This window comes from Monopterus albus, unplaced genomic scaffold (assembly GCF_001952655.1).
Source record: "Monopterus albus unplaced genomic scaffold, M_albus_1.0 scaffold64.1, whole genome shotgun sequence".
Lineage (NCBI taxonomy): Eukaryota > Metazoa > Chordata > Actinopteri > Synbranchiformes > Synbranchidae > Monopterus > Monopterus albus.
In genome coordinates, this window is record NW_018127944.1 from 1100989 (window position 1) to 1125092 (window position 24104).

At 40.4% G+C, this 24104-nt stretch overlaps 1 protein-coding gene across 3 annotated transcripts in view; it reads right to left on the reverse strand.

Annotated features, from left to right (window-relative positions):
* slc4a11 (solute carrier family 4 member 11) overlaps positions 1 to 24104 on the reverse strand; it is a 96946-nt gene that overhangs the window by 27586 nt on the left and 45256 nt on the right. For 2 of the 3 annotated variants that reach the window (XM_020604108.1, XM_020604109.1), the window contains exons 4-8: positions 20151 to 20194; positions 13346 to 13574; positions 8127 to 8159; positions 4399 to 4480; positions 1773 to 1896 (exon numbers count right to left, since the gene is read on the reverse strand). In XM_020604108.1, the coding sequence (XP_020459764.1) occupies positions 1773 to 1896; positions 4399 to 4480; positions 8127 to 8159; positions 13346 to 13574; positions 20151 to 20194 (512 nt within the window). The remainder of the gene's footprint in view (positions 1 to 1772; positions 1897 to 4398; positions 4481 to 8126; positions 8160 to 13345; positions 13575 to 20150; positions 20195 to 24104) is intronic. The other variant, XM_020604110.1, reaches the window with a different exon arrangement.

Genomic DNA, 24104 nt, shown 5'->3' on the forward strand with positions numbered 1-24104 from the left:
ACATGTATGGGTAAAGGGGAGGGGGTGGGAGTACCATGGTAAAAGTAGAGCCAGCATTAAGGAACCAGTTTTTTCAGCAGAAAGGTGGCTAAGGAATGGAGGGGGGTTCCATCTAAAGTGGGGCAACAATCAGAGCCAGCTGAAAACAACCGAGTGATGTGTGGCTGTGCATGTACGTGTGTGTGTGTGTGTGTGTGCTGAAAGTTCCAAAATGAAGCAGGGAAGACAGGAGGGTTGAGTGGTTTGATGGGAGGGAAGGGTATTACACTGTCCATCAGCTGCAGCGAGCTCTTCAGAGCTGAAAAAAACAGCACTCCTGCACACAAGTGACCCGAGAGGTTCAGCCAACAGGACTCTCGTACCCACACAAGACACTGAGGCTCTTGGACTGAATTCACTTCTGCAGACATTTGGCAGGTTCATGTCTATATCAGTATAATTTCAGACATTTTAGAAAATAAAAAAATGAAAAAAAAAACCCATTAAATATTAAAATGAAAAAGTGCAAATTATATTGTAAAACTACTATTTGCAGTGCAAACATTCAGTATTTTAACTATTTATTTGTGGCACATAATAATAACAACCTTTCTAAGTATGTTACACACAAGGAATTTGTTTCCAGTAGAACTGAGGCAGCCATCTGTGGCGCCAACCCACATCGATGGCTCTAACCATGGGGGGGGGGGCAACTTGGGGGTTCAGTGTCTTGCCCAAGAACACTTTGACATGTGGACTGCAGGCACCAAGATTTGAACCTCCGACCCTCCGGTTGGGAGACGACCACTCTACCCACTGAACCACAGTCATCCCCTAATCAGCGGCTCATTAGTATGTTTTTCACATTTGTCTTTTTACAAAAAAAACCTTCCCTGAGTAGGAGCGTGGTGATCTGTGGCAGCAAGAGGCAACAGATTTGAGGTGGTGTTAAGGCACAAGATCCCGGAGAAATTTGGTTTAACACCATTTGGGGTAAAAATATGCAAAAGCTGAAAATGGTGATCCTTATTCAGTCTAGAGTTTCAGCCAGAACTCAAGCTGGTTTTTAGAAAACCAAACTTAATTAAACTTGTGACAGGTGGCTGACTGTAACTGAATTGGAAAGAGCAGCCTAATTTAAAAAAGTTTTAACTGTTGAACTGAATATATTATATATTTAAATACAGTCGTTGAAAGCAGAGATGAAGACTATGCAAATGGCCAAATAACTGTGCTACAGCATTGGGACACATGCAGAGGCATCATTAGACCCCTTTTACTGGGGCACGTCTCCCAGTATTGATCTCCTGAGCCCCAGTAAACAAGCTCCTATATTTGGTAGTGCATTAATTTAGATTGATAATAATGGGAAATGAATTGATTTGTTGTTCTAATCCAGAATGTCAACGCAAAATACAAGCTGAGGCACAGTGGTCAGGGTTCATACGCCACAGTGCATCGTAGCTGGGGCAGCAATCCATCTATTGGCGCATCAAAACAAAAGAAAGGAATGGACTGAGGTATGTGACTGGGACTATAACATAATATTTGCTGGTCTTGTCACACAGTCCATATTATGTTTTTGCTGCATTTTGATGCACAAGTGAATCTGAGGCAGAAAGTGAAAGTATGGAGGAAGCTACGAGTGAACACAAACATTAAGGGATATAACGAAAAGATAAAATGGTAATTAATGAAACTGCTGCAACAAACAAGTGCATCAACAAGCGCCTCAGTAATCCACCACAGATACATCCCACATATCAGTTCGTCCCTGTCGGGGTGGCAGTTACCATTTTCAACGGGGCCAATATCAGGATGACATAGCGGACCTCGCAGCAGTTTTCTCCCCAGTTCTGCGGTCTCTCCAGGCGGGAGATGCACACGTGACGCCTCTGGAGATGCTTCACGTTGCAGCTGGAGCAGAGAGGGAGAAGGGGGAGGTTTTATAAATGTCAACACCTCACCTCACCTCACCAGCAGCACCCTTCATTTCCATGGATTAACCTCTTGCTCTGCAGCAACAGTTAAAACAGTATTCAAATGTGAGCCTGCACTCACTTGTGCGCGTGCGCACACACACACACACACACACACACACACACACCTGAATGCATGCAGACTTACCCACTGCAGAAACAGATTCCTACAGTTTAGTCTGTTTATTTTAAATTCAAATATTACATTAATAAAAATATCCAGTACCACATTTACATACTGTCACTGGCCAATGGAAAAATAATCTCCAAATTTAGTGACTGAGTTTTCAGATAAACTTTTTCTTTCAGCCTGTTTTTCTCAGCTGAGGAGAAACTGAACAGCAGATATTGTTTTATATGGTTATGTGACAATACTGATTTTATTAATACCTAAACAATTTGATTAATATGTTCCAATAGAATACATTTATTAATATTAATGTTGTTAAGTCCACTATCTTTATCATAACTTGTAGAGTTTGTTGTATTTTTTTTTTTTATTAAATTGTATCTGGTTTACACTTACACGTAGCTGCAAAGTTTGTTATAAATCCATAAAAGAATGGCTTAGACTTCCTGAATTTCATTTTATGAATGAAAAATGTCCCTAATAAAATAAGTGTTCATAATAATTTCATGGCCTTTGTTTTTAAAATAAAGTCCAAAAAATGATATTTTCACTTGCAAATTCCTGTTTTAGAAAATAGCCAATAGTTGATATCATCCCGAAAAGTCGTAGTAAATTTACAGTAAAAAAAACAAAACGATCTGATCTGCTGTTTCTACATCTTCTTCACAAAAGGAACATATAGTATATTACAGTCTAGACCAAAGTGTCACCTTAGAAATTCTCCAGAGGGATAAACTCCTGACAGTTTTAAAATGGATAGAGGGTAGATGAGTCTTTGTGTTGGGTGCGATGAAGGTTTATATCCCAGACAGACTCTGTAGTCTCATTTAGCCACTTGTTAGCAGCCGCCTTTTTTAATACATGTAAAAGCATTAAAAATCATGAGTGGGGTTTTTATTGATTTATTTCATTTCATAGAACAAAATGTGAAAAGGACCTTATTTCAGGTGTCTAACCAAAAACCCATTCAGACTTCAGGGCAAGGGAACCGGAAATTCAAAAATGCCAACTCAGTCCTGGGTTTTGGGACTCGCTACTACAGCACTCTATCCTGGGGGCGTGTTCACTCGCACATCAGCAGCGCTTGGTGAACAAAAAGCTCACAGAGGAGCCCACAGAAACATCCTGGAGAAGAAATATTTATGTCTGAAACTCCAACAAAAAGAACACAAGGAAATGCATGTAATATATATCTATATCTATCCATCTATAGATATAGATATATGTTCCTTTTGTGAACATGTAGAAACAGCAGATCAGATCATTTTTATCTTCTTTTTTTTTTTTTTTACTGTAAATACCTCAAGACTTTCCGGGATGATATCAACTATTGGCTGGTTTCTATCATACATACACACCCCTATATCCAGCCCATGGTAAGACACAGCCAATAAAAACTACACACATTTACAGGAACCTCAGGCATGGTGTCTAAAGCTAACGTTGTTCTCAGCCTACTGTAGGCAGGGTCATCACTTTTTGTATAAAATTACAATTTTAGTTCCAGCCAGGCTGCATTGTAGGTTAGGGTTAATGCAACAGAAATGAAGGAATTCAAACTGGATGTTTTCTTTTGCTTCTTACTTCTTTTTCCTTTTACAGCTAATTAGCATTTATTTATTTATTTTTGTGAGCTGGCCGTGGTCCTGAAGCAACAATGGTGGAAGTGCATGAGGGACATTTCCCTCTTAATTAACATGCTCTGCTGATTATGTTTAATTGCCACTGTGCAATAAAATGGTTAATTATTGTATATGGCAAGTGCATGAGCTGCTCGTGTTCACACCTGTCCTGATTAAGAGTTTCAGATGATCTTCTGTCAAGCTCCATGTTGCAATAACATAAGAAACATTTAACTGGCCTGTTGTCGTCACAAATAAATTTTAGGCTGCATAGGTTATAAAAGACAACTTTTTGTTTATACCATTGTGTGCAGCCTTAAAAGGCTATGGTCTAATATGCAGCTCTTCTGGGGGAGGATGGCCCATCCACTTGTACTGGCCCACCCAGAAAAAGATTTCTGCCTACGCCACTGTGTGGGAGTGATGTCTTCAGAGCTCGTTTGTCAGACCAATAGTCCGAAAGCCAAAGACATTCAATTTACAGTGATATAAAAACAAAAGAGTGAAAAATTCTCACATATGAAAACCTACAATCAACATGCAGTAAACTTTTTTTCTTGATAAATGCAGAGAGATAATCATTTAACAAAACTGATGTTCAGTAAATTTGTTAATCAATTAATTGATTAACTGCCATTTTTAGCCCAAAACCACACAGAGTCTTACTCTCACAGACATTATGGCTTACAGGATGCAGAGCCAGGATTGCTGGTACTGGATCCCGGTGGCAGTGGCCGTCACCCCCTGGATCGTCTCTGACAGCAGATGAACTGTAGGGAGAAGGTCAGAGGTCAAATACGTTAGTGAAGATCCATCTCATGTCCAGTTTGATCTTCACACACTAATATTCTGCTACACACATTTGAACTTTTCCTTTTCTGTATGGGCATCCTCCCACTGCTGCTGCCTGGCTAAATGTAACATCATGTGTTCATTTATAGGAGCCTCCATTATTTAAGAGAGTATTTATGAATTTATTTAAGAAAGCTGGCCCCAATTTCTAGCCCAAAGTTTAAAATGGGTAAAAATCTCCTGCCTTGTCTGCAGTGCTAAGCCTCTCGACATGACGTCTATATCAGAAGTGTTTAATGAGCCAGTCGGCCGGCACTATGTGCAAACGCCACACCATGACAGGTTAATAATAACGCCCTTCCAACTCCAGAAAACACTAATGCTCACGTTAGTGGATTATAAAAATACATTAAGCTGCCATGTTTACACAGGACAAATCATTAAACCTGAGCAGCAGCGACATGGCTGAAGCCTGTGTGTTGCCTCTCAATAAGGGGAATCTCCCTTCCGACTTCTCACGCTGAGAGTGATGAATAATAGTGTTTTGGGGGATATTCTTCAGCAGGCCCGACTTTCCCAAACCCCTCAAGAAGATTCGCCTGCTTTGGCTGTGCACCCTCTTTCACTCATCAGCACAGAGCAAATTGCAGGGTGGAAATGTTTTGTATCGTAAGCAGCAGGGACGATCATTTCCATATCATTCGGATTTTCCCTGCCAGCGGTTTCTCTTTGTCTTTCCTTCCATCTCTCTCCCTCTTTCTCCCTCTACCATGCCATCTCATCAATAAAGTATCCTCCATTCATGCCAGAAAATGATGGGCGTCACCATGACAACAGTATCACAGTGCTCAAGGAGTGAGAGAGCCAGGAAGGGAATATGAGAAGGGGGAGGGGGGAGAAAAAAAATCCTGTAGAGAAAGAGAACGACAAGGAGGAAAAGCCCGGCACGTGGGCAAGAAAAGGAAAAACAAGGGAGAGACGGAGAAAAACGAAAGAACAAAGAGCGGCAGGAAGAAAGAACACAAAGGAGACATGCAGAGAGAATAAAACAGAAATAAAATGTGAAAGACACCAGGGCAAAGAAGGACCAAGGGGGGGATCGTACAAACTAAGAACGTGACCAGCAAGAAGGAAAATGGTGAGAGCGAGAGACAGGGGAAGGAAAAGGGACAGAAGTGAAGGAAATGGACTAAAATTCAATTCAATTAATAGCAGTGAGCCTGACAGCCATGTAACAGTCAAAAACCATCTAAATTTCTCATTGACGTCAGTGAAGAGGGGAGACAGAGAGAGACAGAAACATGAGATGCAAACAGAACAAAAGAGACAACGGGAGGAAAAGAAAAAGAAGGAGACAGAGGATAAAGGAGAGAATAGTGAAGAAACAGAGAGGTCGATGATGTGCACGGCAGGGTTGTTGTGGTCTGTCATACCTACAGACTAGGTAGAAGCTGGCAAATAAAATCAAAAGCACCGGTGTCTTTTTCTAAGTGTTTCAGTGATGAGAAAAATTAACCAGCCAAAGTACAGCACATGATCGGTGTTCACGGTTAAATATCATGATTACTCAACGTGGAGAACACAATGATGTACTTTTGTGATTCATCCTAGGAACACTTCCTGATTTTATGATGAATGTATTTTACTTGCAATATGTCTTAAATAAGATTTACACTGAAAAGATCAGTCTCTGAAAATATGCAAATATAGCTGGAGGTTTATAGTATCGACTGTACACTTGTGCAAGTTGCATATTGGACCATGAACTAGAACTAGTTCTTATGTCACTAAACCTGCTCATGCATACAGGTCTTAGAGAAACTTTCATCCTTCAGTTTCCTGGTGTCAAACTCATGGATCTTTTTGAGTGGAGGAGGACTTTAAACAAGAAGAGAAACAAATCAGTGCTTCCTGAATGAGCTGTTCCTCCAACTGGCTGGATGGTGGAGAACTTTGTGATTTCATGCCAGGTTTTATTCAGATTCAACTTGTTCTTAACAGAAATTAATTAAAAGCAACATCTAAAGTGACTATTTTCTAATGTCTTCAAGCAGATGTTTCTTCAATCACTCCAAGCCCTTTTATACATATAACAACTTATTTGCAATAAAATGGTCACAATCATGCAGAGGACATGAGAATATAACGTGCAGTACCTTACACCACGGGCTGAGGTGAATAAACCCAGTGTTGATGTTAGAGGAGGGGAAGTGTGTGACAGTGGCTGCCGGTGTGATCCAGTGGGAGACTAATTAAGACATGCACGTTTGATACTTGTCAGTCATGTGAAGATTTCTGCCCCGTTTCATCAGCTCTTTCTATGAAAACACTGCTGTTTCCACACACAGATGTTCACACGCAGTGCATCAAATGTGACAAATTTCAATGGAAAAAGATGAAAAACTACGAGGAAAGCCAGACTGGATGGATGGATTGTCCCCTTTGATCTGCAGGATTCTAACTGCATTATCCACGCCATTGGGTTGGCAGGGGACAAACTGAATTGCATTTCCTGTAAACCACATGGGCATAATGCAGTCTGTCACACATAAGACGACGAGAATCAATTAGTATGCTAAACCATTCAAAAAAAACCCTGTAAAGTTAATATTTCTTTTGGCCTATGTGCCACTAGCATAAACAGCAGAAAATTATAAAGATGTGCAGGCACAAAACAGATTCATTGCTTCTCTCAGTCCATGAAAGGACCACGAATTCTTTTGGCTGGCAGAGTCCTCACGTTTTCCTCAGAGGAGACCTCAATAAAACCTCCTGATCTTTTGCCGTCTAAAATATTAACACAAACACGGGTAGGCCTGCCAGTGAACACACACACACACACACACACACACACACACACACACACAGAGGAAAATGACTGGTCTCCTTCAAACTGTGGGTTATGGAGGGTACTTTGAAGGAGGTGATTAAACAAAGGAGGGCCCCACAGAGCAGTGGCAGATGAAACACGTGGGTATCTATCAGAGCCCATCACCACGCAGCTCACAGATGCTCTGTCACATGGTGATGAGAGGGCCACTAGGACTGGGTCAACGGTGAAACCTTGTTTTCTAGAGAGGCTGTTAATTCCCATCTTCTACTTTCTTGCATGAGAACAAACTACATTAATGCTAAATAAACCCACTCCCTACATGAGTATTGCAGCCAAGTCAATTACCATATATATGAAATGCTAAGTTCCAATTATATAACCACTTTGAAAAATGAATCATCTGAATATCTCCAGTAGAGGATCAATCTTTCCTACTGGAGACAACTACAAAATCAAAATCGCCCATTAAAATTAATGGATTTAACTTTTTTTTTTTTAAACACAAAACCAGGGTTTTACTCCATAAGGCTTAAAAAAATAAAAATAAAAATACATCCACTGGATGGAAAGGGTGTTGATTTGAGGGGCAGCTGAAGAGACATCGATATCTGTGACACGGGAGGGATTTCTGGTGTCTGTAATCATTTGACGACTCTATAGATTGACCCAGTCCTAAGCCTCGGAGATGAACACAAACAGCGTACTGATGGTGATTGGTACAGAAGCCAAACCACTGATTGCAGCCTCACGGCAGCTGATGCTGACATTTTCACCCAATTAGCACAGCTTACCGTCATCAAAGAAAACGAAACTTTGAGACTTGTCTGCATGCGGAGAAGGAGGGAGAAAAACCAAGAGGAGAGACCACAGAGTCAGTTGAGTCACCTTTTACAATCAACAGTCATATACACACACACTGTACCCATACACATACATACATACATACATATAGACACACTGTCTGGTTAACAGGCATACATATCTCTGCTGAACAGAAGCTTCATTTCCTGCCCTCCATTGCCTCATGCATATTAAATATCATTTTCCAGAGAAAATCCCTCAATGTCTCATTGTTGGCTGCAGAGAGATCTTATCTTCATTGCCGTCTACAGCCTATTACCAAAAAGTGGACTTTATCACCGGTTGCAGTTATTTGCTCAGCTATTGCAAAGAAACCCAAAGACATCAATGACAAGATCAAGATGAGACAAATGACATGTATGGCCACCGTTTCTCATGTGGCACAGAGGCTGAATTAATGGTGTTAATGTTCGCCATTCCTGCACAGAGATCTTCAGAGTCATGTTGCTAGACTAGAAAAACTATAGTATTAATGTATTAGTAGCAGTAAAAATATGATTATAACAGAGGCACAGTCAGTTGATGCAACAATACACAGGATTTTACCCATTAATGAATTTCCAGTTTACAGTTCCTGCTGTCAGGAATAAAATGCATCTGCACCAAGTTTATTTACACACTGTGAAACAGAAGAATAGCAGTTTTCTCTAGGGGTTTTTCAGCAGTGCTGCTGTTGTGCACACGCCCACGAGTGCATGACACTGGAGTCGTAGCTTAAAATGAAGTAATCGTTATGAACAGGGTTACTCATGCATTCATACATTAACATCCAAACGAAACATCCCGTCATTAACTTAAGGAATGACGAGTCTGCAGCCCTGCTGCACTCTACTCCTCCACGGTCACCATCATCCTTTTTTAATGAGCGTCTCAGACTCGGCTAAAAATTCAAATATGATCTGACTAAACATGTTAGTGTACAGTACAAAGTTGTACCAGTTTAATTTAAGTCTATACCTTTAAGTTAGCACCTCGTGTGATCAGGACATCAATAAAACCGACTTGTTTGTGCACAGTTGAGTAGGAAAAATAAAGCGTTATGAAAAATTAAACATTTTTAAACGCAAGATTCAGCCGCTCATTAACATCCAAAGTGGTGACTCATATGTGTGCACATCTGGGCCAACAAAACAAGTATTCTTCTTCATTAATTATCAGGCTACTGTGATGACTGAACGAGATGCAACTGCCTTCTAATTGAGCTAGCTCGGTCAGATAATGTACACTTATCTCCAAAAATGGAGGAATAAATTTAGAAATTGGCTTTGCTTGGATAGACTGACCACATATTGTCAATCTAAGTGGTCACCTGACAAAAATATCACAACTTCATAAAATACCTTCATACCTGTCCTAGGATGAAAATGTTAACAGCTTTGAGCCTGGCTCAAATCTCTGCCATCAGGCTCTCGCCCAGCTGTCGCTGCATAGAGCAGATCTTTCCCCAGCTGTGGGCTGTCGCCTGCTGGGCTCCTTCAGCCCTCATCTCACACTGCAGGGTGTACTGAGTAGCAGCACTTGGTTTCCATTGACAATGAACGGGCAGCTGTCACTAACCCAGGGTTTTATCTCCGTATATGCTCAGAGAGCTCAGCACATAGCTGCGCACTTTGGCCGCAAGGAGGCTCACATACAGTCAAGCAGCCTTTCCAGCATCACAATGGTGAATAATGTTTAAAAATATTCCAGTATCCAAATTATGATACAGATCAGCACCAAAACCTAATCCACTGTTCCGTGGGCCGAAACCCTACCTCTCCAAAAATGTCATCCGAATCCCTTCATTACCTTTTGAGTTATGATGTTAATAAACAAACAACAAATGAAAAAAATTAAAAACATAACCCCCGCCCCTGGCAGCAGTAATAATGAAGCACAAGTGTTTGATTTGCTTGCACAAATGTGCACAAACAGCGTACAATCAAATGAGACCACTCTGGAATGCTCTGGGGATTAATGGGTTGCTGACATAACAGGCCTGTGCTTAAAACTTTACAACTCTAAAATTATAAATATATGACTGTTTTTCAGGTTGATTGGAGCTGTTGAATAAAAAAATAAATAAAACACGGGAATTATGCAAATCAAGGTGAAGTGGTGAGATCGATCAAAGGTGACAGCAATTTCAGGAGAAATTATAATACAGTCTTCACAAACAGGGCACACAATCAGCAGTGCACATACTGTAGAAGCAAGCAGTGCGGCTGCAAACAGACAGGAAAATACAATTCAACAAGACATTACTCAAAATTCTGATAATTATCATTCTGTGGCAGCACTGTCATCGTCTTCACCATCTCATTACCATTTACACAGTATGTTTAAATAATCCAAATATGTTTTTAATAGAAGCAAGTTTATTGTATACAGTAGAGGCTGAAGTAACATCATCATCAGTGCTGTTCACTGTTCCTCCTTCTATCCTTGCACAATGTGTGGACTGTGCTCCAGCACTAAATCTCAAGACAAAAGCAAAAAAAAAAAAAAAAAAGGAAAAAGAAAAGCACAAGTTGGCTTCCAAATATCGACTCCTCTGTACAAGTTGAAGGAAGACTAATTATCTCTGTGGGCTTTCATCTTTTTCCATTTCTGTAATTCTCTGTTCTTTCTGTGCAGGTTATAATCTCACCCTGTTCTCTTTATCTCTCAGCTGAACAGTATTACACTCCAAATGAGCTGCTGTGCTCGCCGGCCGTATCACCCCACCGTGGCGGAGTTAGTGTAGATATGACAGAAATTAATACTTGACCAGATATGCGCTGTTGATAACATACTTGCATGCAACATGAACATATTCCCCCTGGAAGGGCATTTGGTCCTCCACCCACTTTTTTTTACCCTCAGTACTGACAAGATGTGAATGTTCATGATTTTAAATCAGACATCTTACAGTACTCTACCTGGGAAGTCTTACCCTGAATAAAATGGATTCACATAAAATCAAGACGTTGAAGACAAAAGACAAAAACAGAATCCCACCTTTTGATTTGATGCATATCCTTATTAATCAGCAACTGATAATAGCAAATCAAAATTAAAGAGTTATGACTAAAATCCAAAGGCAAAAAGCTTTGTTGTGGTCACAGTATATTTATTGCTAAATCTTTAAGTAGCTCAGAATTTACTTCCATTTATACATATAATTTAAAAGCTACAGTCCTGCTCATTTGCAAGTTTTAGTTGGTCAGAATGTATTTGTTGCATAACTGTACAACTGCTGCTAAATCAGTACAATGACCCAATTCTCATTATATCTATTATTCATGGTTCAAATGATTTAAAACACTTCTTGTTGAGATACACACACACACACACACACATATATATGTGTATATATACTGTATGTTCCATTAGCATAATGACTACTTTTACTACTTTGTTTTGATCCTAATAATATCGACTCATACTTTGATGGTATATATACAGTTGTTGGTTTTGCGAACCAACGGTAATTGTCAACCTATGGCTGTGGATTTTTCTTACAGCGTTCTGGACATAAACATATTCTTGTTTCTTTATTTTTCCTCTGCTGCTGTATGCTATTTCAATATACCGTGAAACCTCTGAATGCTCAAATTGATTTTCAAAACAGCCCAGACCTGTGCAGGAAGCCTTTTTTGTTAAGACGGCAGTGTCGGGGGAAAATTAAAAGCCTCTTCCTCTGCCTGTCTGTGGGGTTTTCTGGAAGACAAACAGTCAAGTAGCACCAGCCGGCACAGTTTGAGAATCTCAGGGAGCCTTTTGAAAAGCTAACTGAGTGATCGATGACAGAAGTCAATTATCACCTTGCGAATCTGTCAGAGGCAGCTGTGCAAGGAGAGCATCTCACAGCACCCATTTCTGACTAGCCATCAACAACTGGGGACACCAGCCCAGCCAGACAGGAAAACACTGGGACACAGATGACAGGCGGCTCCTAAACTGCCATCATCACCACATGCCCTTACAGTAGTAAGAAAACCCTTCTCATGTCTTATCTTCATCAGCCCAGCATCTTTATAGACAAACATTTTATAGACAGGAAATGATTAATGTACCGAAAAAAAACGCAAGTTCTTTGTGATATTAAATAGAAGGAAAGCAGAGTCTGATTTGCCAAACGATTAGTGCAGCTTTCAATATGGCCTGTGGCAGAAGGCGAGACAATGGCTTCACACTGTTATGTAAGAGGGTGGATTTCTCCTGCTCTAATGGGCAGGAGATTCACCTTAACCAAGAGGCTTTGCTACTCAGCCCAAAGGACCTGTGCTGACAATGAACACCAGACCTGGAGAAGCTACAGCTCATTTCAGAAACAAATCTCTGCATTAGGAGTGTAAGGTGTGCATTAAACTTTAAGTAGGTCTCATACACTGTGTGTGCTGTCAAAAACAATTTCAATTATAAATGAATCTTGGTGTAGCTTTTGGGACTTCTCTAAAACCACTGGCAAACAAAGAAAAACCTTTTCCCTATTAAACATTAAATAACAATGTTGAATTGATTTAACATTTTTGTAAACAAGAAACAGTATCCTACTTTAAAATGGCAACTTGGTGACAAGAGAGAGAAGAATAAACCAAAAACATTATCAATTATTGGAAAAACACCAAACTACAATTCAGCCATGAATGGAGGCGACACGCCCATAGTTTTATCAGTTGTGTTGTTTGTTCTTCATGGATTTTGTGCTTGTCCTCTTTGCACCATATGCTTGTGCGTTAATGCGTAGGATAACCACTCGTCAGTTTTCCTGGGAAACGTCTGATGTCTGCACATGTTGCTGACACAATTCAGCACAATGAGCTCTACTTGTGTCCACTTAAAAAAGCTGCAGGGCAAATGGACAGCCCTGGTTCAAACATTACACATTTTCCTTTGGGGCATAAAAGCTTCTTCAACCATTCTCAAGTCTGTCTGACAGCTCCTGAGCCTGAGGGGAAGCCATTTTTCAGGTAGATGTCAACATGTGCAGACACACTGTGGGATGCTTTTAGGTCAGGTGTCAGATGTTACAGTCTTGTTTAGCTTTAGATGGTGGGCAGGCACAGACGGTACAAGTCCTCTGTCGCATTGTGTTGTGTGCTTTTGTGGCTGTGTATGTGTGTGTATTTTCAACATTTCTCTACATGCTGGTGTATACATGCACACAGACTGGGTCTCTGCTTACCGTTGACCTCCTGAGCTCCTGCATCTGTGAAAAGCATGCTCATCACCTCCTCGAAGTTGCAGCCAGGCTCAGATGCATGACTGTCCTGACCCACGTGGTGCAACATTCTCTTCAGAACGTCATCCAGGGAGGCAGCCGTCTCATCCAGCAGAATACTGGCCCTCGCCAGGAAGCCATCCAGGTCCCGATGTGCCCGAACTTCCTCTTGAAAGTTCATCAGCTTCACATACTATGGGAAAAGATTGAATTATTTCAGAACATAAATATTTTTTACTTCAGTTGTCTATGCTTATCATGCCATATGGTGTAATCTTAAAGACTGGAATGCACTGATCCAGCCATGTGGTAAGCTGACACTACATGCATATAAAGCTCTGTTTGGATCACTCCCACCAGAAAACAGCTGTCAGGTTACACCACCAGGCCCATATGAATGGCTGAACAAAGTGTAGATATGGGTGCAGTTTCAGAAGCTAACAACTGGGCCTCATGACAGTGGGTTACTTTGCTGTTAAAAATGTAAACACAAACAGCAAGAATACCAGAAGAGTCAGACAGAATCTCTGATGTGAGAGAAGGAATTCGAACCATTCTGGCTAAACAGCCAACTGTAAAAACGATAGTGTAATATTGAAGACAATACCACTGTGACACAACGATCATAGGTTCTGAGGCAAGATTTTACTGATCTACTGAACAACTGAGGTGCTTTTATCAGCAGTCTCAGCTGAGGTCAGCAGAGGAGAGTCAGCAGACTGATGGCACTGGACAGATGACCATGTAACCTACAGAAAGTGTACTTCCTCGATAATCTAAATTCTTTCTGGGACAGCAGACATTTTTTTTTTTAGGGCCAATGGAATTTATCTTAAGTCAGGAGTGATGCTGTTTATCTCAAACCTTTTCTATGTCCTTTGTCCTTCATCTGTTCCCCTCACCAGGGACAAGAGAAGCCAAAACACCAAGAAGACAACACATCAGCAACCACGTGGGAGAGAAGAGCCACCTCGGGGCCTGCCTGAGGAGACTTTAAAACATGAGGGACAGAGAATCTACAACAACTGAGGACACATCCTCTTCACCTTCCATCCACATCCAGTTCTCCCTACTCCCTTCCCTGCCCCCCACCCGTTCCTTTCTTTTTCTGGATTTCTGCTAGGACCAAACTGGCCCTTCACCCCTTCCCCTACCCAACTCTTGTTTTCTCTCCCCCAGCTCCACCTGCACTTCAAAATGTGTCTTAGCCATGACACTGTCTGGCTCCTCCTCTCCCTACTTCACAGCAGCAACAAAACCATTCTCCATCTGATCAAACCACAGCACATCCTGTGCGTGCCACAGACAGTGTACAAAATACAGCTTTCTCCTACCAATACCTGTTGGGTCCAGGTTACGAGGATGATGACACCATGAATGCTCCCCAGACAAATTGTGACCCAGTGGGCAATCTGTAGTTTTTCTTATGCCTGTGATAATAGCTAACAGAAGGAGAACAATGCACCCTGCTCAGATTAAGGCCCTCCAAACTTTACGTTTTGACTTCTGTGTGTTAAAAGGCACACCAAAAGGTCCTGCTATTAATAATTCACAGGCCTTCAAATTTCACAGACAACTTCATGAAGCTGCTATCTATTATCTTGACTGACTTTGAGTCATTGTCATAGCTGGTGATTTGAACATCCATAATGATAATCCAAAAGACAAGCATGGAAAACAAATGTGTGATTATTTCAAGCATTATTGTCAAAGATGTCAGCGTCTTTGACCATGTCTGTTTTCTTTGATATGTTGGTTTTACCTCGTCCCTGAAACAAATCAATTGCTGTAAAAAACAAGGTATTTAAATGATAGTATATCTGTGCTTATGAAAGCTATTGTATGTCTGTTTCAGTAGCCAACATCAGTCTATATTGATTCACTTTATCATTTTAGCTGTAAAGCTCTTGAACCACTGCACCTGAAAAGGTAAAAATACATCTCTGGCAAGCAAAAGAACCATGGAGAAACACTCCAGTTATCACAACTCAGAAAAGAGAGTGTAGGAAAGCTGAGCACAAATGGAGGATTCATTATGAGATCTTTAGAGAGAGGATTCGCATTTACAAGTCTGAAGTAAATAAGGCCAGACGAGGCTTTTTCTTTTACATGATGAGCAGTAATATAAATAAATTCTCGTGTTTTGTTTGCCACTGTTGAGAAGCTAACTACTCCTCCAACATGGTTAGCCCCTGATTTCCTATTTTGAGACTAAGTATAATGTGTTCGCAACTTTTTTTGTTATGTGGGGAAAAAAAAAAAAAAATCAAAAACATAAGACTGGCCATAAATTCCTCCATGTCAAACAATGGGACCAGACCACTGCTGCAGCCACACAGGATCACTCTGGTTAAAATGTCAACATTCAATGCTATCAGTGCAAAAACACCAGAGGATGTAGTTAAGAATCTAAATTCATCCACCTGCTGCTTGAACATCCTGCCAGCCAGCTTCTTTAAAATGTTTACAGTTGCTTGGAAATGGATGTGTTAAAATTGTCTTGGGCTCTCTCTCTCTCCTGTCAGGTATTTTCCCAAATTACTGAAAACTGGAGTTGTTAAACCTGTTCTGAAGAAATGCAGCCTGGATCCCTCTGTGTTACAGGTCATCCCCAATCTTCCTTTCATTTTGATTCAACTGAACAAACGACCTTTTGGACAGATTTCAGCCTGGCTTTAGACAACACCACAGCACTGAGACTGCACTGATAAAGGTGTTCAAGACATTCATGTCAATACAGATTTGGGTAAAACAACTTTGATAGGGTAGATTTCTCCCTGACTGACTGGAAAAGTGGGTGGGGTTATCAGGTTGTATCTTGAAGGCACAGATTGGTGTTTCCATTGGTGAACATAAATCTTAATGGATTACCGTGACATGCGGAGTCCCCCAGGGTTTGATTCTTGGACCACTGCTATTCCACCTGTACATGCTCCCTCTGGGTCAGATCATACATGACAGTAACGTCACCTATCATATTTATGCTGACGACATCCGATTTTCTTAGCTCTGACACCAAGGGGCTATGGTCCCTGAGACTCACTCTGCCAGTGCTTAGTGCAAGTAAATACCTGGATGCAATAACATTTTCTCCAGTTAAACAAATACAAGACTTGAGTTACTGTTTTTGGCAACAAGAAGTAAAGGACAGAAGCTACGGATTAGCTTGATTCTAGAGCTATAAAGATAAAAACTCAAGTCAGAAATCTTGGTGCAATAATTGACTCAAACCTGGGCTTCACCAATCACATCAAGGCCATAACTAAATCAGGTTTTTACCATCACAAACAAAAAGCAAGACTCAGAGGTCTCATGTCCAGACAAGCTCATTCATGCCTTCATCTCCAGCATGCTGGACTACTGTAACAGTCTTTTGTTCGGTCTTCCCAAAAAGACCAGTGTTACCAGCAGCTGTTTTAATGCTTATTGTTTTAATGCTGTTAGTTTTTCTTTGCCTATATAAAGTGCTTTCATTTGCCTCTTGCATGAAATTTACTATTTTCCTAAGATTAATTTAAGATTTTAGGCTTCCTCATATGCTACATCAGATAGTGTGGACCTGACTATTAAGATCAATGGGTACCACATGAGTACAGAAAAGAAGCGTTTATATAACCAGACTTAAGTAACACATTCTCACATTGAGTCTGCAACACAACCATGAAAGCACCCCTTCACACCACTCTCACTAAGCCACGCAGTGGAGAATACAGAACGCATGCATCACTCCTCCAAAGTTCATCTAATTGGACCACTGGTGTCTGAGAATCACCTGAAAGACAGACGAATGGACAGAGCGACGAATACAGCTCGATTAAGAGCTCAGACACCCACCGGTTCTCAATTTTATCAATTGTGTGATTGACAGAAATTGTGAAGATGAGTGGAGTCCCTGCTGTTCTTTTAAAAATAAAACAATCACTGAGCAGCCATGTCTGAAGTCTCTGCAGAGATTTGTGTAGAGTGCTCTATAAATAAATTTGCTCTTGTTTTGTTTGTGCAAATCTAAAGCAAAGGTGTGGGGGTCTTTTAACCTTAAGTCAAGTGATTAAAAGATTAAGAATAAACGGAATTCATTTGGCTTTGTTTTAGATTTATTTCTAGTCACATGCATTGTGCAAAATGTGTAGTCTTCTGGTCTGGGACAATTTTTAATTCTAAGGAGATTTTGTTTGAGTTATTAATAAAGAAAGAAAAGTACGCAGCTGTTGCAGAGACATAACCACGTCAAAATTTCTTCTAAATATAAATCACTGCTAATAGAGCCACAATAAAGTTTTTGGCGGGGAGGTGTTGATGTGAGCATGTGAAATTGATAAAAACAGAGGGAGAGAGCAAACAAACAGCACTGTAATACAGAATGGGGAGATTAGAGGAAAGCAGGCAGGCAAGCTGTTGGCAGGAACAAGGCAGAACAAGCTGAAATCCGACAGGGTAGTTCTATGAAGCCTAACTTTTGACAGCCTTGGTCACCAGCTTAAACTAATGCCCTCGGGGTGTTGCTTTCAATCCTTGGGCACAGGAGATGACTTGTTGTACATGGAGAAACCTTTTGGTATTCATTTATGATTTTAACGATATTATTATTATTATCTACACAACTAAATGATCAATTGCAACAAACAATCTTTACTGAATATGCTCCTGGTGGGAACCTTATTTCCATCTGAGTTGCGGCTATTAGGGCTATTGATAAACTAGTTTGCCATATAGTGATTCAGATCTTCACAGATTCAGATCAACGTTGTCCTTAGTTTGATGTTGAGTCCACTTTGAGTTTTCATTCAGGCATTAGACATATGACCTTAGAAATATTCCCACAATGTAACATTTTCTCTTTCAAATGGACGATGAAAAGATGTCTGCATGCCTTCATCGCTGGCAGCCCTGATTACTGTAATTTTCTATTGTCTGGTCGTCCCTGGAAGGTTTGAGAAGAAATGTAGATTTTCTAAAATGCAACAGAACAGGTAGTGACCACGTCCAGAGGCAGATGAACATTCCACCTGCCCTCTCTCACTGAGAGCAGACTAATCTACTGCTATTGGTTTGCGAATTGTTCAACTTGCTGATTTAAAGTATGGGTTTCTGATCTGATATGGTCAAATATGTTCCTGCATTCCTCTCTTGTTATTCTGTTCTCTAAGACCTGCAGACCTGGCTTCTTGTCTCTGGACCAGCAGACCAAAGGACCTGAGGCTCTGACAGAATCTCTCTGCAGTTTTAAATGAAGCCCAGCACTTTTAACTAATTTACTTGGAGTCATTCTAAACTGATTCACTAAGCAATACATTCTTAAGGAGCTACACTTTGAAAAACAGAAACCTCTGGCTAGTCAAACTATAATGAAAGGCCCATATTTAAGGATGACACCAGTCTATGTTCTGACATTCTTCACAGATGGTTTTTTCAGCTGTTTTGTCGCTGCAGTGCCTTGGCTGGTTCCATGCCAGAAATGCTGGACCCCATCTGATCCAAACCTATCTACTGTGCTTTCGTGTGATCCAAGATTGTGGTGCCGAGGTTTGTGAGCAATGTTTTTTTTTTTTTTTATTGTACACCGTTTATAGCGGCCGACTTCATGCAATGTCCTTCACAGTGAAACACCAATTTTCACAGATAATGCTTGTGCCAAGTCAGTTACTCAATGCAAGGTTTTGTAAATAGCAAATAGTATGTAGTGTCCTTTTTTGGAGGACGTTCACTGTGCCTTCTGTTATTGGTAGAACTGTAGGTCTCCTCTTATACCACTGCTGCATCTGTGTTTCAGCTTACAGTATGTTCAGTTGATGCTCCATCTTTACGGAGTCTCACAATCTGTTTTCAGCCATGCAGCATTACACAATCCAGACCAAAACGAAAAAAAGCTGTGTTATTTAAAAATCCTTTTTCATGCAATTATCTTTAAATACATATCACAGGTCACACATCACATCACAGCAATTAATTATCATCAAAGACAAAATGACTTCTGTCTCACTCCTGCTGTGTTAAGGTTTCTCCATTGGGTCTGCAATTTCAACACAGTCTATTTAACCTGTTTTTAATTCTGTGAATCACTTAACATGTTAGTGATATTACACAGTGGTGCACTCAGCTTTGTTATGTGTGTTATAATGTACAGCATTTTTTCCACTATGAAAGGTTGATTTGAACAGATTTTTGTGGACGCCCTCCTCTCTGGCTGAACATGTCACAATCAGTGAAATCAGCTGCTATTGTTTTTGTTTGGAATGAAAATCTACAGACGGTTCACAGGTCTCTCCATGCCACATGAATCAAGACATCTGGCCACAATGCAGTGTTCATTCAGAAAGAAGGTCAGTAAAGATGAAAGAATGATGTAGTAAAGCGGGAATGGTAAACAAACAGGACCTCCAGGGCCGTCAAACAGGCAGAACCGTCACAGATGTTTATTATATAGACGTTTTACTGGAATGCTCAAACTGCATCAGCAAACAAAAACAATGATGTCACTGGGATTTCTCGCACCAGGTTTCCAGGTATAATTTCAATGATTAAATTTATTAAGCATAATCAGATTTTCTTTAACCCATTATGGAGAAGCCAGGCACTGTATACACAATTAATGTGCCACTGGCTTTGTTTCAACATTGAAGCCAACCAATTACCATGGAACACTATGCCACTAATAAAGTGACATAAGAAGATAAACAGCAGCAGACAACAGGCCAACTTCCCTAAATGCCCCAAATCCCCCCATCCTCTTAAAAATATTACATTTAATTCAGTGAATATTAACACTTACCCTTCTTGATGTGTTCAGTAACACACAGCCACAGTCGTCAGCGTCTGAGGAAAAACATGACATGAGGTACAATTAAACTTTGAAAGTGTAATGTACTGCAGTGAAAAAACCATTATATACACTGTACACATTTCTCCAGTTAATATGTTATGATGCACAGTGCGATGTCTACATACGGCTCTGGTCACACTGTTGTTGTTAATAAACCAGAAGGTTGCCCCTGTCCTTCTATAACGCATTCTGAACAGCTGGTATAGAATTTTCTGTTGTGGTAAATCAGAGTATTACTGTCACACAACTGGCAAAACTTGTTTGAGGGGTGAAAAAAGTACATCTATAATCAGTCAGCCTCAAAAGATATCCACACTTGTTGGAATATACAAACAGGTGAGTTTAAATTTGATCTGCAGCATGATGTGCAACGTGCCATGATTCTCACTGTATTGTAATAATCAGAATATCAAACGGCTCCTCTGATCAGAAGGGTGATACATTTATTTGGTAAGTTACTGTGTCCCAGTTCTGTTATTTGCATTATTGGTGAATCTGAGCAACTTGTTTTGGGTGAAACTGATCTCATGTGAACCTTTACTTGTGGGTGTATAACAGAGAAAAAGAAAAATCCAAAACAGAAACCATGTCTAACTAATTAAATATGGCTCATAATTATGCAAACTAATTATTAGTTCAGTTCTAAATACCCACAGTAGGCCAACCTTGGGATATCTGGTTCCCAGGAGGGTAGCAATTTTTAAAAATGGCTGCACTGTCCTGAACAACTCTCTGGACGGGTTACAGAGGAACTTGAGAAGATAAAGAAATGGTGTGACAGTAATATAGTATCTCTGAATTTGGATAAAACTAAATTTATGGTATTTGGGAATCGTAGACTAGATAATGAACTTCAATTGAAAATTGGGGGAGCTAATATAGAACGAGTATATGAAATTAAATTTCTAGGTGTCATAGTTGATGACAAATTCACCTGGAAATCGCATATCAGATATGTTCAGCACAAAATAGCAAATTTAGTGGGATATAAGGCTGCTGTGTTTATGTATAAAGCCAGGAACAATTTATTACCTGGTGGAATTCAAAAACTATTTAATGAAAGGGAAGGGGGATACAATTTAAGGGGTCAGTTCAATTTAAAAATCCATGCTATACGTACAACCAAAAAAAGATGTATTTCCATAAGTAGGGTAAAACTATGGAATAATTTAAGTGTGGACATAAAAAATAGTAATAGAATTGACAGGTTAAAACAAATATAAAGGTATGTGTCAATCAAGATATATGCAAGAACAGCCTTAATGATTAATTAGATGGAACATTGTGGGTGTGGTGTATGAATGTTAACACTTTGTAATAATTCTTTAATATATTACTTGTGTGGTGTAGAAGAGAATTATTTAAGAATGTTAACACTCTGTTATAATTCTTTAGTATATTACTTGTGTGGTGTAGAAGATAATTATCTATGTAGTAATACTGCTTGCAAACCAATGATGGTAAGATGATGTCATGGGGTAGGACTGGATAAGTCTGACTTCTTCCTACTCCATTCAAGCATGTACTAGGTATAAGCACATTGATATTGGATTATGTGTAAATTATGTGTGTTGTCATATCAACTGTTTTACATGCTTGAAAGAATAAATCAAATCAAACCAAACATTATTACTAGTAGGACTACAATTGGCAGAGCCTTTTGTCTTCATTATAGAGCCAACAGAAGGGAGATGGCAGAGAGATGTGGACTAACCTGAATACAAATGCTTAATATTTTAATGCAAAACTGCTGTAACATGGAATCCATAATGTTCTGCATTTAACCATTAACCAGAGCATTCACTATTGATGATGCACATTCTGAATTAAAGATAAATAACAACCACCATAAAGAAGCCGGGAACTCTTTTCTTAAGAGTGATGAAAATGTCAAGACTCAAGTCGCTAAATGCGTTCACTGAACAGGGGTTGGAAGCTCTCTGCTGATAAGGCTTTAATACTCACGCCTGTGGAGCCGAGGCGAGTGCTCAGATAAAATACAAAGGTCTGGATTTTAGTACAGGAGAAAAGGAAAAGGAGGAAAAACCTTTTGTTTGAAAACAACACAGGGACAAACCTGGGGAATGAGGTTTTCAACACACTTCAGTCCCTTAACTAGCAGAGTGTCAGTACCGCGCAGACTGTAACAGAACAGTCCGCCAGCACTGTTACATAACACAGTCATTGGCAGTTACTGTGGGGAGGATGTTATCAGGTTACCACGGGCTTTCCTCCTCTGCGCCATGTGATGCACTGTGTCGGCTCCGTCTGGAAATCAATCAGAGCTCAACTCCGCCCTCCAGCAAAGGAAAAGAAAGAAAACCCCCTTTTAACAAGCCAATAAGCCTCAGGAAAGTGCCAGGATATCATCATATCAAGAATCCATCCACAAGTGAACGTTTGAATCTCTAGAAAAAGGATTGGGGGATGGCTTTGATCACCACACCAAACACCTTGCCATCATGAAACCCTGCAGGCAGTGCAGGAAGAAAGACGGCCCCCACCCCTACCTCTTTGTGATGAGACTATGGCAGGGGCCACGTGTCGTGTGCAGTGGATGTGGTTCATCAAAGCCACACAATCAGGAAGCACAAGGCTGGGCTGATCCTCTCCCACAGGGGAGAGGGGACTGCGGCCGTAAGGAGATATTCATATATGATTACATCATCCCCAGTGTTCACCTCCTCCTAATGGTCTGTGTGTGTGTCTCAGTATACCGTGTGAATTTTAGGGTGCAGGGATTAAGGAGAGGAATTGTTAAAATATGGCACAGCCTTGTTTCCCTATTATTTGATCAGTGTGGCACTATAACTGTTGACTATACTGAGTCGGCCACAAGTGTTATGTAATCTCAGAGTGGAGGGCTGTGTTATTTTGTTTATTAAGGGCTGCAAGGTGGCTGAAATACTGACAAGGAAGATCTTAGGCTCAAGTGTCCTTAGTTTGAGGTAGGGCAGCACAACTGAACTAGTGCATATATTGTTTTCGTTTTAAAATTCAGTGTTTCTGCTATTAGGTGTACATTAAGGCCATTCAATCAGGCTGTGCTGCAGCTGTTTTTCTTAACACAAACCTGACCTCATGTTATTTACAGGTGCATCTCAAATTAGAATATCATGGAAAAGTCCATTTATTTCAGTAATTCAACTCAAATAGTGAAACTTGTGTATTATATATAAATTCAGTACACACAGACTGAAGTAGTTTAAGCTGTTGGGTCTTTTAATTGTAATGATTTTGGCCCACATTTAATAAAAACCCAATAATTCACTATCTCAATAAATTAGAATACCTCATAAGACCTATAAAAACCATTTTTAGTGAACTGTTGGCCTTCTGGACAGTATGTTCATTTACTGTATATGTACTCAATACTTGGTAGGGGCTCCTTTTGCTTTAATTACTGCCTCAATTCAGCGTGGCATGGAGGTGGTCAGTCTGTGGCACTGCTGAGGTGGTATGGCAGCCCAGGTTTCTTTGACAGTGGCCTTCAGCTCATCTTCATTTTTTGGTCTCTCATTTCTCATTTTCCTCTTGACAATACCCCATAGATTCTCTATGGGGTTCAGGTCTGGTGAGTTTTCTGGCCAGTCAAGCACACCAACACCATGGCCATTTAACCAACCTTTGGTGTTTTTGGCAGTGTGGGCAGGTGCCAGATCCTGCTGGATAATGAAATCAGCATCTTTTAAAAGCTGGTCAGCAGAAGGAAGCATGAAGTTCTCTAAAATGTCTTGGTAAACGGGTGAAGTGACTGTGGTTTTCAAAAAACACAGTGGACCAACACCAGCAGATGACATTGCACCCCAAACCATCACAGACTGTGGAAACTTAACACTGGACTTCAAACAACTTGGGCTATGAGCTTCTCCACCCTTCCTCCAGACTCTAGGACCTTGGTTT